A 16,575-nucleotide genomic window follows, 5' to 3' on the forward strand; every position below is an offset into this window, starting at 1 on the left:
AATGTATTAGTAAAACCCACCACAGCAACAAAACACCTAAAGCTTCCTCGATTCTTATTCCAACTCAAAGAGCAAAGTTTAGTTTTAGTATTTTGTGACAAAGAGGTGTTTCTTGATACTAAAAATTTTTTTTTTTTTTTTCAATTCAATTTTCATTTCCAGCAGTTTGAAGATGACTGGCTTGTTAAGAAATAATGTTTACAATAAAATGATAGCATTCTAAGGTCAAAGTGGACTCTGCCTGCAGTAGGAGGGATATCACACCATGGGTCATAAGGCTTTGTTTTTAAAACATATAAATATAAAAAACATAACCGCGGATGTTTGGGGGACAGTGATTCGCCTACATGTTATGAATGCTGGCGCATGATAAAGAATAAATTATGATCAGTTTAGTTTGTGCCTTCAAGTCCTTTGCCCATAAGAAGACGTTAATTGGATCTAACCTAACAAAATATCTTCAAAACAGCTCCAAATGACACAAAACTAATATGGGTGAGTAGAACATGATGTAATAATGTAAAATCAAGGGCCCAATGTAAAAAAAAACGGCGTTCCCCTTTAAACTCTAAATTGATAAAAAAGAAAACCTCAACAGTTTCAAGAAAGCTTAAAAACTGTTGCCTTTAGGCTGAAGACTCCCTGGGGCCTTTTCTCTGATCAGACTCTTATCTGCATGGCCTGTGTGAAATAAAAAAGTAACTGCTGAAACATTCCATCTGGTAAAGGCATCATTCAAACCTGAGACAACTGGAGCAGTTCTTTTATAAGTAGTGGACTAAAATGCCAGCTGAGAGGTGCAACGGTCTCATGGACATTTATAGGAATTGTTAGATTGCCTCAGAAAGTTGTGAAACTAAATATTAAGCTAAAGTTACCATAATTTTCGGCTCTAATTTTCTGAATATGTGAAGCTGTAGTCACATCTACTTTGATATGGTCTTATAACCTTTACCTTTCACATGCTTGTCTATTATTTTCTTTCTCTTTCTACCTCTCTTTCCTTCTTTTCCTCTGGTCCATGTTGAGTGTGGAATACACCATGTCACCAAACAGCACAGTGACTACCTGTAGCCCTATATAAAGGCTCATTGACTGTTGCAATATTTATTGGACACACCTTGATTTAAATGGTGCGTTTGGTCATATTATTTTCATAGTTTTCCAGGAATGCCATCATTTTTGTCCAGGCCTGATCCACAAGTTTATTTTTTAAATCATTTTGTTGAACAAGAAAAGCAATGTCAGAATTTTGTTCAACCATTTTCATACAGATTTTCCTCAATATTACTAACAATTTTTTTATTTATTTTTTTACATCTATCTACCTTTTTTGCTGTGGTGTGATGTAAGCTACTGTCGATTGGACAATCTATGAGTTTGGTCACTGAGTTTCTCATAAACAGTGAATACTCAAACTTCTCTTCTTTTTCTCTCCACCACAACAACAAGAACCAGTTTCTCTGTTCTTGCGTAGAATGCAACAAGCTTAATACTTACTAACCCATTTTAGTTACATCCAAACATAGGCCTTTAAAAAATAAAGGGCTTGGTCCCTGACACAAATTTGCTTCCTGAGTAATGGCTTCTTCCTCTGACTTTATGTTAATGCAGGACCAAGTCCACGTCCCTCCCAAATAGATTATATTTAAAAAACAAGCCAACCACACAAAAAGAAAAACATTGGACTTCATTAACCACAGAAGAAGGGTCTGTAGCAAAAGTTTTTGTCGTAATATCTTTTTAAAATTTCATTTAAACAAGGGGCACCAACAATGTTGTCCACGTGTGTAGAGGAGATTATTTTTCAGACTACCAAAAAGGAAGTGCTTCTTACAAATAGTTACTTAATCCTCAAAACTGTTTATTAACTATGAACATACTCTGATCTAAAGAAGGTTATACTTTCAAATGAGCCACCATTCCTCCTAAAAAGTCTCAGTTTTTAATACACAAAAATCCTCTGCTAAAAAATATGCAACATAATACATTTAGCATACATTGCAATTAAAGTTCTAGACACTGCGAGAACTGATGTCTGATTATTAATGGGAAATTACTAAACTGAATTCTGGTGTTTAGAGAGCTGGAAGGTAAACCAACTTAGAAGAACATAGAACCAGAAATAAAAGAAAAAACAATATTAAAACCCCAAAAACCCTAAAAAAAAAAGATACAGTCAAGTAATGGTTGGAAAAACAAAAACCAAGGGAACTTGAGACGGTATTTGAATCAGACACGCTGGATTGTGTTACAGTATGAGGGGCGTATACTTGCTGTTTGACCAATAACTCTTAAGTTACAACCATCACATAGGTTGTTGTCAGGGGTGTCTTTGTTGGTGCAGTCATCAGGCTGCAGCTTTAATCAACTGTAACTTAAGATGCATGCATGGAACTTCTTCCTAATAGTTTGTGGAAGAGCTGAATGCAAACATTTGAAAAACCACGTTTCCGTGTGCGTATGAACAGTTGGCCATAATCTTCTGAAGTTTACAAAAATATACATTTCAACTTCTGTGTGTAAATCTCCTAACATGCTCTCTGAACAGTAAATTGTGTTCCTTTTTCTCCCAGACATTTTGACTGATTGTCTCCAAACTTATTCCAATAAAATGCAAAAGCTGTTTTTCCCTGACTCTGCAATGTGCTGCTTTGATTAATATCTGAGTAGCATATGAGCAACCTTTAAACCCAACTAGTTAATCAATGCCACTTCTTCTGCTGAGTCGGACAGGTGCTGCAGGAATCTCAAACCTTAGCCAAACCCAAATGGTGGGAAAATATCTAAAGAAAATGTGTAACAACATAAAACCGCTATCTGCCCTGCTTCCCTGCTATCAGAAATGAACAACTCCAGAGGTTTTCTCTTATTAGGACTTTATTGTGCACTCCACATGACAATCATAGGAACCGGGGACATACACATTTTGCTATGGCTGTAACCAGGTTCAAAATATAGGTTCAAAATGTAAAAAGTAGAATCAAGCACAAGAAATAACCAGTAAAAAGTGGAAGGAAAATTACTGTAAGGTTACTTTAGACTCAAAAACTTAGCTTATTTAAAATATGCTGCTTAAAATGTCCAAAGGTGAGTATTAATGTGGATTTTATTTCATTTACCATGAAGTTAAAAGGTAAAAATATTTTCTTTTTGACCATGGCATCATTGAATGATGAAGAAAGTTTTATTCTGCAATAAGAAAGCATCTCATTATGAAAGATGTAAACATTTTACCAATAGATTTTCGGAATCAAAATGAAAGAAAAACTCAAATACAGTAAAATTAATTAACCCTTCCCCAGGTCTAAAGTATTTGATCAGGCTTGTGTTCTTTTACTTCTTAGAGGATTAGAGAGTGTTTTAAAATGACATCCTATCCTGCTTTGTAAATAACATGATGAATAAACTCTCAGCTATCTTTGAGCTAAATGACTAACAGGAGTTTCAAAGTGCAGCTTTTCTAACTTCCTGTTAAAATGAGCTCTTTTCTGTATTTTTAATAAAAGCTTGACACATCCAACAAATTAAGTTTGTATGGATTATTTTTTCTTAATAAAGATTAAAAATTGTTTTATTAGAGGCTCTACCTGTTTTTTTCTGTTAAACTAAACTGTTACAGTCCATTTATGGTTATTAGCCCATTGATGCCAGTCGATCCTGTCTTAGATTATTGTAACATCCATCAGCCTAAGTTCATCAAGGTTTTTCTCTGTTTTCATTTCCCCCAGATGGCCTCAGCAACAGCGACCTATGGACAGAAAGAGTCTTCAGACCAGAACTTTGATTACATGTTCAAGATCCTCATTATTGGAAACAGCAGTGTAGGAAAAACCTCCTTCTTGTTCCGCTACGCCGACGACTCATTTACACCGGCCTTCGTGAGCACAGTGGGGATTGACTTCAAGGTGAAGACCATCTACAGGAACGATAAGAGGATCAAACTACAGATCTGGGTAAGCCCAAGAAAAAAAGGATGCACAATTTAATCAAAAGAAAAATTCTGTTACAAATTATTTGTTTTAGAATATGTAATATTTGATTAGAGCAGTGAATAGGCTCCCACAGGTTGTATAGAAATGTAACTAAGTCACATGTGTGCCGTCTCACCTTTTCACCTCTACCTGAAAGCAAAAACAGTAAGGCTGAAATCAGAGCTCCACTCAGTGGTGTGTTTAGACCCACTGATCATTTGGTAAACCTATTTATGTGGAGGACTTAACTCTATGGATGATATTTTTAAATATTGTTTCAGTATTTCTCATTACACCAGATAAGAGTTGCACAAAGAAAGCCACACAGCTTGATGCTGCCACCTCCGCAGTTCTCTAAAGTGTTTTTGGAGTTGCAAGATTCTGTCTTTTTCCTCCAAATTCTTATCACTAAATGGTTAGTTTTTGATTTTTCAGAATAAAGGACAGAGCTTTGTCCTTCTGTTCGTTAGCGAAGTCGAAGCTGTCTTTGTTTTTGCAGTGGCATCATGGCTAATTCCTCCCTGTTGGTCATAGATAATTTAATTTGATCAGGTGATATTTTTCTATTTATAGCTCTGTAGGGGGTACTCTTGTCTTGCAGGAAGGTCCTGGGTTTGAATGTTGGCCTTGGGTCTTTCTGAATCAAATTGATATTTTCTTCCTGTGCATGCATGTGTGCTCACTTGGCACTCCGTCTTCGTCCTACATTGCAAAATCATGACTGCCAGGTTAATGGTCTGGCTAAACTGACATAGGGTTGAGTGTGTTTGTGCATGGATGTTTGTTCTGTCTATGCATCTCTGTGTTGTCCTTTGATGAGCTGGTGACCTTTTAATATCGTACCTCTCACCAAATGGCACCTGCAGAAAGATACCAACCCTCCTGTCAAGTGAAGCAGGTATAAAAAATGGATGGGTGGATATTTCTTTTTTCATTTCCCAGTTATTCCCCCCCCTCCCCCTTGCATTTTAGGAAGATCCTGCAAAACCTGTTAAACAATATTCCCTAAATATGCATTCTGTCTGAATTTCTATTATCCTCTCTTCTATCAACAAAGGCTATTTTATGAATGCATCTGTGTTTGCTGGTGATCTGCTCAGAAAGGAAAAATAAAAAGTTTGATGTACACATAAAAGGAAGTTGATTGACTATCCCTGGATAGTAATCCCAGCCAAATAGACAACTTATGATGACTGCCTCTTTTAATCATATTTCAACAGGTTTCTGGTGATTTAGAAACTAAGATCTCATGTTAAATTTCACCATATCAGAGTAGCCTGCTGTGAGGCAAGGCCCTATGTTGCGGTTCAGCTGTGCAAACCGTCCTCTGATTACACACAGATTTTTCACTCAGGTAAAATGGGTAGAGAAGAACAAATTAGTCCAGATATAATGACACAGCAATTTGAGCTGACCTGCCTTCGGGAGCAAATAGAATGTTTTCTCTGGCGTTTGGTTGCATTATATATGTGTTGGTTATAGGGTTGTCACGATACTAAACTTTTCAACTCGATACCGATACTATGGAAAATATTCGATACTCGATACCATTTTCGATACCACAAGGATAAAAACAGACTCCAAAAGTCTACAGAAATATTTTCATTAATAAATAAAATATAATAAATAAACACAATAAAGGTTGTATGCTGTGCATAATATTAAGCAAGCTTGATAAAAAACTTATAAAATTCAAATTAAGTGTTCCTTCCTTGGCTATGCTTTGCACACATAACAGTGACACTAGCCAAACCAGTTAAGAAACAAAAATAATTCTCAGCAGCTGCAGTTCTTACAAAAAAAAAGTCTGAAACTGAAAAGTGCGTAGAATTATTCAATCACACAGTGTTCTGAAAGTGCATTGTTCTCTATTCTGCACTTTAGATGAATGACTGCTTAGGTGCCACTGGTGACGGCACTGTATCAATACTTTTAAAAACGAGTATTGTATCCAGATACAACATTTCAGTATCGATACTTTTTTGAGTTTCGATACTTTTGACAACCCTAGTTGGTTATAAAGGTTCTTGTGCAAATAGATTAGAGGCATTTAGGAGCCTCTTGCAGAGAAAACTGAGGTGAGCTTAAATGCATTAAGCTATTGTTTTTTAAGATTAACAATATGCTGTGATGGTGAACAGAGGATCATAAAGGTGTGTTTCTGCATTTCTCAGGCTGACTTTTTTTAACCATACTTCTCTCCAGCCTAATAATCCCTTACACCAGGCTTCCCCTAACTTGGTCCTCGAGGGCCGCTGTCCTGCAGGTTTTAGAGGTTTCCTTGCTCCAGCACAGCTGCTTTTAATTGAAAGCTGATCAACAGACTTTTGCTCTGCAATCATTGTAATCAGCTGTGCTAAAGCAGGGAAACCTCTAAAACCTGCAGGACAGCGGCCCTCGAGGACCGAGTTTGGGGATGCCTGCCTAACACTATCATCCCTCGTGGGTCTGCAGCTTTTCAAATTCAAAGATCCATTTTACCCTGAGTTCCACTAAGCTTAGTTAGATGCAAATATTATATAGTCTTTTAATTAGATCAGATTTTTCTTGTAGCTGTACCTTCAGTTGCATGGTATCTCACTGAAACAGCACTCTGTGTTCGTTTAGCATGTATAATTGTTTTAACGGGTTTAATGAAATGCTAAATTATTATTATATCGTATCATGTATATTATATCATGTATATTATGGTTACAGAGGGTGTTTTTTATATTCAGTTCTTTATTTTTTTAATACATTAATATCTTAAGGTGTTCTCCTCTCCATGTGTTGGTTAAGGTTTTCCTTTTAATGTTATTTTCTTATGTTTTAGTTCAGTAAGATCCCTTTGGGTCCTGTTTAGGGTCAGCTCCTTTCTCATTGTCTGATCCCTTTACTGTGATACCTCTAAATAAAAACCACTGAAACTAAATGTCTTCAATACTCTCCTCATTAGCAGATAAAACCAGTCTGTATATAATTTAAACTTTATATGACTGCAGCTCTTCTGTTAAGACCGCAGAGGTATGTTAAAGACCATTAATGAATAAACAGCATCACAAAGACAAAGGAACTCAGCAGAAATATCAGCAATAATGCCAACCCACCTAACTTTAGTTTTCTAGCCTTTTTAAAATCTCTGTCTGCTTGTACATTATGATTAGAAACTCTGACAAAGAAACACTGGAGCCATGGGTATGATCCTGCAGCCATGTCTCAGTAAAACATAATACTGTATTCCTGATATTCTTTCTAGGCCCTTGCTAGGGGGGAATTTGTATGACTTGTTTCCTAAACAACTCATAATGACTGATGGAAGAGATGGCTTGAATTTGCTGTTCCTCTCTCTTCTATTTCTATTTCCGGCTCTGAATCCTTGGTGCCTGATTTTCTACTCAGTTGGGAACTGAGAAAGTAGCAAAAGTATTTAAGCTTTAAAGATGAGCTGCTCCTGGGTTTAAATGAGCAACTTGGTTGCCAAAGGTATGCATCATAATGTGCAAAGGTCTAAAGTAATTAAAAAAAAAAAGTCCATCTAGCTGCACATCGTCCAACTACAAAAGTAAAACAAAAAAGGGTTAGCAGAGCTACTGCAAGGTCCAGCCACCTCGAGCAGTGTAATTCTTGAATATATAAATACCCGCCCATTCTGAAAAGAAAAGAATTATAACCTGTTCACCTTCTAGCAGGGTGACATAGATTTCTACCAGTGTAACATCAAAATTGTTTAATAAAGCCATATTCTTGTGTTAGAATAGCCTTTTAAACTCAAGTAAAGTCAGTTTTAATGTGAAACAGAAATGTTCAGAATATATGATTCAGTTTTTGCTTAAAAAAAAGGTTAAACATGCAAACAACTGTCTTTCTCTTTTAACAGTGATGGTTGTAAATGTGTGTTCATTTGTCAAACAAAATCCAAATAAAAGAAGCTGATGTTTGAAAAAAGGAAATGATAAAATGGTGCTTATCATCAGGCTGCCTTTATCCATCCATTTTCTGTCACACTTATATCAAGCAGGGTCGCGAGGGGTGCTGGTGCCCCTGCAGGCGACAGGCGGGGTACTCCCTGGACAGGTCACCAAACAAACATTCACACACACTTACACCTAAGGACATTTTAGAGAAACCAGAGTACCCTGAGAGAACCCATGCATCCTCAGGGAGAACATGCAAACTCCATGCCGTAATCGAACGCGGATCTTCTTGCTGCAAGGTGCTAGTGCTACGTATTGCTCCACTGAGCAGGAGCTGCCTTTAACTAGGGCAAATTACAACATCTATTGTCTAAAAGTTTTTCTATGTCCTACTGTGGCCTTCCTTCTATCTGCTTACATAAGTGTGACTCATATCGAATAATAACAGGCTTCAGTATTTCAAGAATAAAATCTCAAGGACTGTCGACTTTATTAAAACCTAACACATCTAACTAAGGTCCTTTTTAAACCTCCCTCTGTGACAGATGATTTAGTTTGCTGCCTGTATTGTTCAGAAATCTTTTCATTTAGTCTTATTTTATTTATCTTTCATGCACTTTTTGGTCTTTTTATCCCATTTAGCGATAAATGGTCTACAGTATTGCTTTTTTTCATTTCATTGAAATAAACCCATTTAATAGGGCCTGTTGAGGCAGGAGAAAGTTGTCGCCAGCATTAAATCATCATCCTTTTGAAAAACTGATTTATTTGATCTATTTTCAAACACTAAATACTGTATTGATATTGATGCAGTATTTTCACCTCTCAGCTTGCATTCTGCACTCATGAAATGTTCTGCTTATAAGAGGAGTTTATATAACACCACTCTGTGCTACCTACACTTACTATTTAGATATAGTACTAATGCTCTTATCCCCGGATTTCTTATAGTGAAATCCATATCAATGGCGTAACTATCGGTAAGCAGAGACTGCAGTTCCTTAGGGGCCCCTGAACCTCTTAGGGCCCTGTCACTGACACCTTGTTGGCCCCCTACGCAATTGTGGACAAGGACGTAGATGTAATGGTGCCACAAATTCCTCCTAAACCCACCTGATACTACATTAACCGACCAGACCTTATTTATACTAGCCTGACGTAGTCCTACTCAATTCTAGTCAGAATATGAGTCTGATACTGCTCCATAGAGCTGTGATTATGGGGCGTGTTTTGAACGAACCAGGAAAAAAAATGCCTCTGCACTCAATTGGATAGACCTACAACCAATAAGAGCAACGGAGTGTGTGACGTATGTTAAGAGACGCATAGTTGTTGTCAACAAAAATCAAAGCGTGCAGTTTCACGCCTAGAATAAGAAGATGAGCCTTGATCGCGTTTCTCTGTTCCTCTTTTAAAATAAATTTTCTGTCGATATCTTCTAGAACAGACCTAATAGCAGAATCTACACACCTCAACTCTCCAGCGGCAGCCATTGTTGTTGTCACCCAAGCGTGCTTTGGTCACGTGGTTGATTACGTTACTGTTGATCATCTGTCCATCATCGTATAAAGCCCGCCCTGACAATTTGATTGGCCCGCCAGATATTGTGCGAGCATACTCGCGCTATTATTGAGCAATGCCAGACCGAACTTCCCGACCTCAAACGTTGTGGGCGGGACTAAGTTCGGAATGGCACCCAGGCTATTTATGGCGGTGTTCCTAAATTGTAAGTTAACTTACTCCTATGAATCAAAAGCATTTAACACCACAGGATTTATGGCACCATTATTCTAAAGCTGTTAACCACCTTAAACTGTCAGAAGTAGGATTCCCTACAGAAAAATACAGACAATCACTGCAGCATTGACCCGTTTTTCGCACATAGGGACATAAGAGAAATACTATAAGATTTTTTTCTTCACTGCCATTGTGGATGCACACCTACTGTAGGCACAATCTGCACCTCAGAAGAGACTATCTTGATCTTTGCTGAAAAGTTTTTGGAGGAAAGCCTCAATAAATACAATTAAACATTTCAATATGAAGCGTTTACATCTCTAATTAGTTCTTTTAGATATAATGTTTTTCAACACAGGAAGAAGAAATTTATGTAACTCCTTTTATAAACTGGTAGAGTTTTTTTTTTATCTATTTCAGCTTCCTCTTTTCACAGCTTCACTTGCTTATCATCTTATCTAACAATTTGTTAATTTAACATTTAATAAATATTCTCTGTGACCTAACAGAAGAATTGTACTTTGTAATTGTTGTTTCCAGGACACAGCAGGTCAGGAGCGTTACCGCACCATCACCACAGCTTACTACCGAGGAGCCATGGGCTTCATCCTCATGTATGACATCACAAACGAGGACTCCTTCAACGCTGTCCAGGACTGGTACGTTTCCAGATGAAGGACTGAATTTTTCTTCTTCTTTTTTTTTTTTATTGATAAAAGTGTATGGTAACCACTACTTGTTAAAGGGATGTGTGTGGATCAATGAAATGTTATCAGGATAGTCTGGAGATTTGGCTTTTAACAGAATGGATGCATTTTTATGCTTAAATGTTTAAGTTAAAACCATAAAGATCCATTTAGAATAAGGCAACATTTCTTTCATGTCAGTTAAACAGAAACAAATATTTATTCCCAATGTCTGCATTTGATTTTGAATCAGGTCTGATGATTGACTTAGAAAAAAAAGCATAATTTAGAAAGAAAGAAACATTCTGGAAAGAAATTTGTTACTGTTGCAACAAATTTAATCTCATTGAATAAATCGTGCCTCTGTGATGGCAGTTTTTTTACTTTTGTTTTTGCCCTCTTCCGTTGCTTAGACTGAGAGGAAGAATTTGAACCTTTGAATTTGAACAGTAAGCTGGTTGTGTTTGCTCCCAGGTCGACTCAGATTAAGACATATTCGTGGGATAACGCCCAGGTGCTGCTGGTAGGAAACAAATGTGACATGGAGGACGAGAGGGTGGTGAGTGCCGATAGAGGCCGGCAGCTTTCAGAACATCTTGGTAAGTTTAAACTCCTTGCACCGTTTGTGCTGCTCCAATTTTAATTTTAAATATTAGCATGAATAAATCGGATTTGTTAAAGGTGCATCAAAGCTATTATTCACTGAGGGGTTAATAAAGATGAAATAAACAGTGTCAGTGAATTTTTAAAAACAAGAGTTGGTTCCAAGCTCTTAAAATGTGTTAAGATTTTCTTAAATCCGCCCCTAGACAAAATTCATACATAAAGCTTCTGATATAAACACCCCCAATAATTTTGTCTAAATCTATCTAAACAAGCTGAAGAAATTCCAAATTTTTCTGAGCTTTCATTAAGCTTCTGGACTAACTGGTTAAATAAGTTGACCATGAGGCTTTTCTGAAATGTAAGAGTTAATTTAGTTTTATAGTTCTTATTTTGGCACAGACCCAACTTTTAACAGATCAAATTTAACAGGAGTACGATCTTGACCCTTTCTAAAAGCTAAAAGTTGGCCAACTTATTTAATTTCAAAGCCTGTTGTGAACATCAAAGACCTGATAGAACATCAGTTTGAAAGTTTTACACATATGACCCAGACTTGCCCTTAAAGAACAGAAGAGGTGCAAAATCGCCAGTCCAAACCTCTCTAAGAGTTGGTTTAGATGCAGCGGCCACATTTGTATATTGTATACTGGATAAATGATGTAACAAATAAATGTGATTATTATAAAAGAAAAGATCAGGACAATCAAGAACAACCCTAAGACTAAAACTTATAAAAAATGTGAACATACTGACACCAATCCCACTGTGATGGGATTTCACCTCCAAATAGATTGAGAACAAAGAAGCCTCTGCTCACATGTTTATCTGAACAAAAGAAAAAACTATTTTTTCTTAGGGGAGAAGTTTGATGGTTAAGATGGGAAAATGGTTTATCTGTTTTGCAACCACTTGCAAAAACAAAAAACAGAAAAAAGGGAATAGGGCAAGGTGAAGAGTACGGTACCAAGTGTAAAACATGGTGGTAGCATCATTCTAAGGCTCTGCTATGCTAACTGTGATATTGACGTTCCATAAAGATGATGATACATTCAACAATCAGCAAAATGACAATATTAAACACAAAAATGATGTGTAAATTAACCTATAGTGATTTTACAGCTGTTAACCTCCTGGAGGGGGTCCCGACCTCAACCTTTCGCCTGTAGCAGGTTATCAACCTGTTTAAAACAGCTCTACTGTTTCTGAAAAAAAAAAAATATTATTATTTTGCATCATCTTGAAGGCAAACATTTTGTTTTACTAAAAGAATCTCTCTGCCCTTGTTTCTCCTCCAGGTTTTGAGTTCTTTGAGGCCAGTGCTAAGGACAACATCAATGTGAAGCAGACCTTTGAGCGCCTTGTCGATATCATCTGTGAAAAGATGTCAGAGAGTCTGGATGCTGGAGATCCTGCCGTTACAGGCGCCAAACAGGGGCCCCAGCTGGCAGAGCAGCCTGCCCCTCCCCATCAGGACTGTGCATGTTAAAGCTGACTCATTCCCTAATCCCTTTTTTTCCTGCTGTTTCTTTTTTTCCCCAGTACTTCTTTAGTTGGACCCCAGGTCCTTGGATCCTTCCTCCAGCATCCTGTTCACCCCTCTTCCTGCTTTTTTTCTTTTTTGGGGGGCTGATGACCACAAGACAAGGGCTGGGAAGAGTCTGAAATGCTGCAAGCAGGTGGTGTTCCCACATTTTGAATGTGTTTCTGTAAAGTATCTCCAGAAACAGGAGATTTATAGGTGTTTTTATCAGTCCAGGTGTTAATTTGATGCCAAAGCAAGCCCATTATAACCAGTGCATTTATGACTTTTTGCAGCCCAGGCTCTTGTTGGTTCTCTTGATCCTCAGTATGGTTTCACCAGAAGGATTTGACGGCGAGCATCCTCAGAGTGCCATTTAAATCCTTCTAAAGTTTACAGTCGTTTGTTATGAAGAGTTGAAAGCCTTGGATTTGGTGAGCAAGAGGTCAACGGTGGATTAACACATGCTATGATCCATCAGAGAAATATTCAAAACCGGTATATTACATTTTGAGATCCATATCAGTTTTGTTTTGTATTCCCATCTATTTACACATGAAAACACGACCTTTTCCAAAGCTCCTCCAAGCATCTTTTATCCTTTATCCTTTTATTCTATATCTTTTATTCCTTTAGAAATGTTTTATTTTGTATTTTTTTGGCCTTGTTTTCATAACCTAAACCACAGAAAGGGTAAAAAATGAAGAAGCTTTGGTGAGCAGATAAAGAGAGAAGAACCGTATATAAAAGAAGATAATTTTTTATTTCAGTATATTTATTTTAGATGTACATATAAATGTTGTGCAATATAGACATATAATATCTACAGGTATGCACTTCTGAGGAAACATTCTAAAAAGTATGATGTACTGCAAGGTTAGTGTTAGATAAAAAAAAAAGGTGTTTTGTTGTAGGATTGGTTTCTTTGCTCCTCAGGGAGCTACTTTCCCCCCGCTTGTGGCATCTTTCAGGAATTATGCAAATTTCTAAGTTTTCACTTCAGACTGAAAAAGATCAGATCAGAGAGGTAGGCTGAAGAACTGTATGTAGTTTCATTTCTCACTTTTTTATTTTACTGATTGAAATTAAAGGTAACACTACAAGCTCTGTATGGGCTGCATATAACTTGAGTTTAATGGTGGATTTTTAGGATAATTGATGTGAAATATATAGATCTGATCCTAGAGGAAGACATTTGTGCTGTTTATCAGTTGGAAATAAACTCTATACAGGTAGTAAATAGAAAAGTTATTTCCAAGGCACAAACTCATCCAAATTTTCAGTAAGATTGTAAGATCAATGAAAGATTTACTTTGTTCTACAAAGTATATATATAAAAATTTTCTAAAACATTTAGAGATGGATTTTAATAATGAAAAAATTCTCAGTTTTTTCTCATTCTGACTTTATCTTGATCATCTCTGTTGTGACAAAATAGAAGGAGAATAGTGCCGTCTGAGTTTGTTGTGGTTTCACTGTATTTATATGTGAGGTTTTAGGTAATTTTTTGGTTTAAGTCCCACACAGGTTGGACACTACAGCCTGCTGCTTCTGCTCTGGCAATGCTGAACTTACCAGCTTTGCATTTTCGCTTCAAAAAGATTGAACCTAGATAAGTTTAATCAGAAATGTATTTTGTATTCCACACCAACAAGCAGAAGAGTTTAGGAATAAATTATGCGATGCCCTTCACATTTATTGGCACCCCTGGTAAAGACTGATCAGAAGGCATTACTATAAAATACGTTTGAGATTGTTTTAGGGGAGCTTCTTATTATGGTTTAAGATAGAATATGAAGATGAATACATCTACATTTTCTTTTTTTTTCTTGTCTTTATCATATTGAATGTTGGTTGAGTAAAAAACAGTCTTGAGATTTTAATTATGGCTCTTGTAAATCTCAGACCTGCAGCTATTGATTTGGTCAATTTAGGTGATTCTCTAAGTGCTCAATTAAAATTACATATTGCACAATTTAAATAGTCTATTATAATTTCTAATGATTCAAATAGTGCCCAACTTACCGTAGTACTAGCGAATGGAAAAACAAATCATTTTATGAGTCAGTCAGTCATATTTAAAGAGTTATTAGTGCACATTTAGAAAAGGGCTGAAACAGTTAGTCGGATTATTTGTGATTAATCGATTATTGAAATAATCATCATCTAATTTATTAATCAATTAATTGTTATCTGTGAGAATAGAGACTTTAAAATAATCCTTTAGCTGACTTAGAGCACCCACTTAGAGCAGCATTTAAGTTTAAAAAAAAGTTTTCATCTGTCAATATCCTCTATCCAGAACTCCTCAAGTGGAAAAGTTTTAGTTTCACCTGGTTTACTTTTGTAAAAAATCTTCAGTTCATTGTTTTTTTTAAAGTAACTGGTAGTAGAGTTATTAACTGGTAAAAATCAGCTATTTCAGAATTCATTATTTTCCTGGAATATGGAGTGAAGTTAAAGGTTGTTCTTTCTTTAAAGTTTGTAATGTAGGATTATGCTGCTTCTTACAAGTCTGCACCAGGGGTACCAAAAATGGTGAAGCAGTCTGGACAGGTATCAAACACTTGGGATGAGGGTTCAGTTAAAACCTCCATCGGCTTTCTGTCTACATTTGAATTCTTAAGCCTGAACTAAAGTCAGTTCAGCATTTATTGACTGATTTTTGCTTTTACTCACATCTGCAGCGAGGCTTCATCAGCTGCAGTGACTCAAGTGGCTAAAAGCACTTTAAGCGCTTTTTTTTCCTGTGCTTATTAACAAAATGCATCCTGTAATGCAGAGCAGCTCTACTGGACTGTTGGAGGCTAATGTTTAAATGTTGGTGTTTGTCTGTTTTGGAGAAGGTTGAAACTGCTGGAGTCAATACTTTAATGGGCAAACAAATCCTCAAAGTATTTACTCATTTGTTTTGCTTCACTTTTCAAAGCCAAAAATGGTTTTCTAGGATTTTAATTCATCTGATGCTGGATTACTGTAGAACTGGCTGATAGGGGCATTTCATTAGCTCCAAGTTGCAATGAAACAGGTTTTGGCAGAAAAAGAAAAACAAAAATGGGGTTCTCTTAGGAATTTATGGAAGAAAATTACAAAAATTGGGGGGGAAAAAATCATTAAAAAAAGACTTGATGAAGTCAATATTTCTGTTTTATTTTAAGAGCCTCTGAAATGACAGCTGAAGTAACAGAAAATGAATCCCCAGCCAGCGTTTAGTGATTTTTCTCCCTGTGAATATTTTACTTCTTATTGGTTGTGACTGTTCTAAATAAAACCCAAACTGATAAAAATGCTCTCCTTTCTAATACGTCTTCCTCTCCATATAAACCATTACCTGTAAATACTGTACCTCCCAGTCATACACGTAAATTGTGTTGTGCCGACTCAGGCTTGCATCCAAAAAAAAAAACAAACCTAAAAAGAGCCATGTTGTACTGTATCTGCAATCATTTCTTGGCCTACTTGTGAATGAATGTGTCTCTCAGTTATGAAGCAATACACACTCTGCAGCATAAAATACAAGAAAATAAAACCCTTCAAGCTTGGTAGAGGTTGCTGACTATAGATCTTCTACTAGCACGCAGGAACGTGTATGTTTATTTCTTTTTGGTCTTGTAATCACTGCCTCTTCAGATACCTTCAGTTTGGGCCACTAAAATGAGAGAACATGCTGTGGATGTTTTTATCTGTACTTTGTGGTAAAACAATAAAAATAACTGATTTAAAAGTATTTACTTGTTGATTTTACATAAAAACCTGCTTTTATGTTTTCATCGCTGCTTCTTGAAAAGCTTGCTCAGGGAAAATCCAGTTTGAAACCTTCCTCAATTCATGCAGCAGGCTCAACTAACGTAGAAGAAGCTGCTATGGTCAGAGGAGATCATTACGAAACACGTTTACGCCTAAAACACAAAACAGTTATGGAAAAAAATCTGAACACTGCATTTAAAAGGCACATAAAACCTCACAGTGAGAGAGAAAAAAGTGCTAACAGTTTTTTTTGGTTTTGTTTTTTTTAACCCTGTCCTCATTTCTAATTAGAGAGGACAGTGCAGCAGGCATTAATTCAATAACTTCATAAATACAACTAAAAACACAATAAAACACCAATAACATTATTATAAGTCACAAAGAAATCTGCTTATTCTGTTCTGAACATTAAT

The 16,575-nt window shown here is 36.5% G+C and overlaps 1 protein-coding gene across 1 annotated transcript in view; it reads left to right on the plus strand.

Annotated features, from left to right (window-relative positions):
* LOC119794387 (ras-related protein Rab-3A) overlaps nucleotides 1-16,140 on the plus strand; it is a 28,254-nt gene extending 12,114 nt beyond the window's left edge. The window contains exons 2-5 of the mRNA XM_038301922.1: nucleotides 3,732-3,956; nucleotides 10,145-10,263; nucleotides 10,765-10,889; nucleotides 12,192-16,140. Coding sequence (XP_038157850.1) covers nucleotides 3,732-3,956; nucleotides 10,145-10,263; nucleotides 10,765-10,889; nucleotides 12,192-12,382 — 660 coding nt within the window. The 3' untranslated portion in view covers nucleotides 12,383-16,140. The remainder of the gene's footprint in view (nucleotides 1-3,731; nucleotides 3,957-10,144; nucleotides 10,264-10,764; nucleotides 10,890-12,191) is intronic.
* The last annotated feature ends 435 nt before the right edge of the window (nucleotides 16,141-16,575 follow it).

The sequence above is a fragment of the Cyprinodon tularosa genome, unplaced genomic scaffold (genome assembly GCF_016077235.1).
Source record: "Cyprinodon tularosa strain WSP-4 unplaced genomic scaffold, ASM1607723v1 ctg478, whole genome shotgun sequence".
NCBI lineage: Eukaryota > Metazoa > Chordata > Actinopteri > Cyprinodontiformes > Cyprinodontidae > Cyprinodon > Cyprinodon tularosa.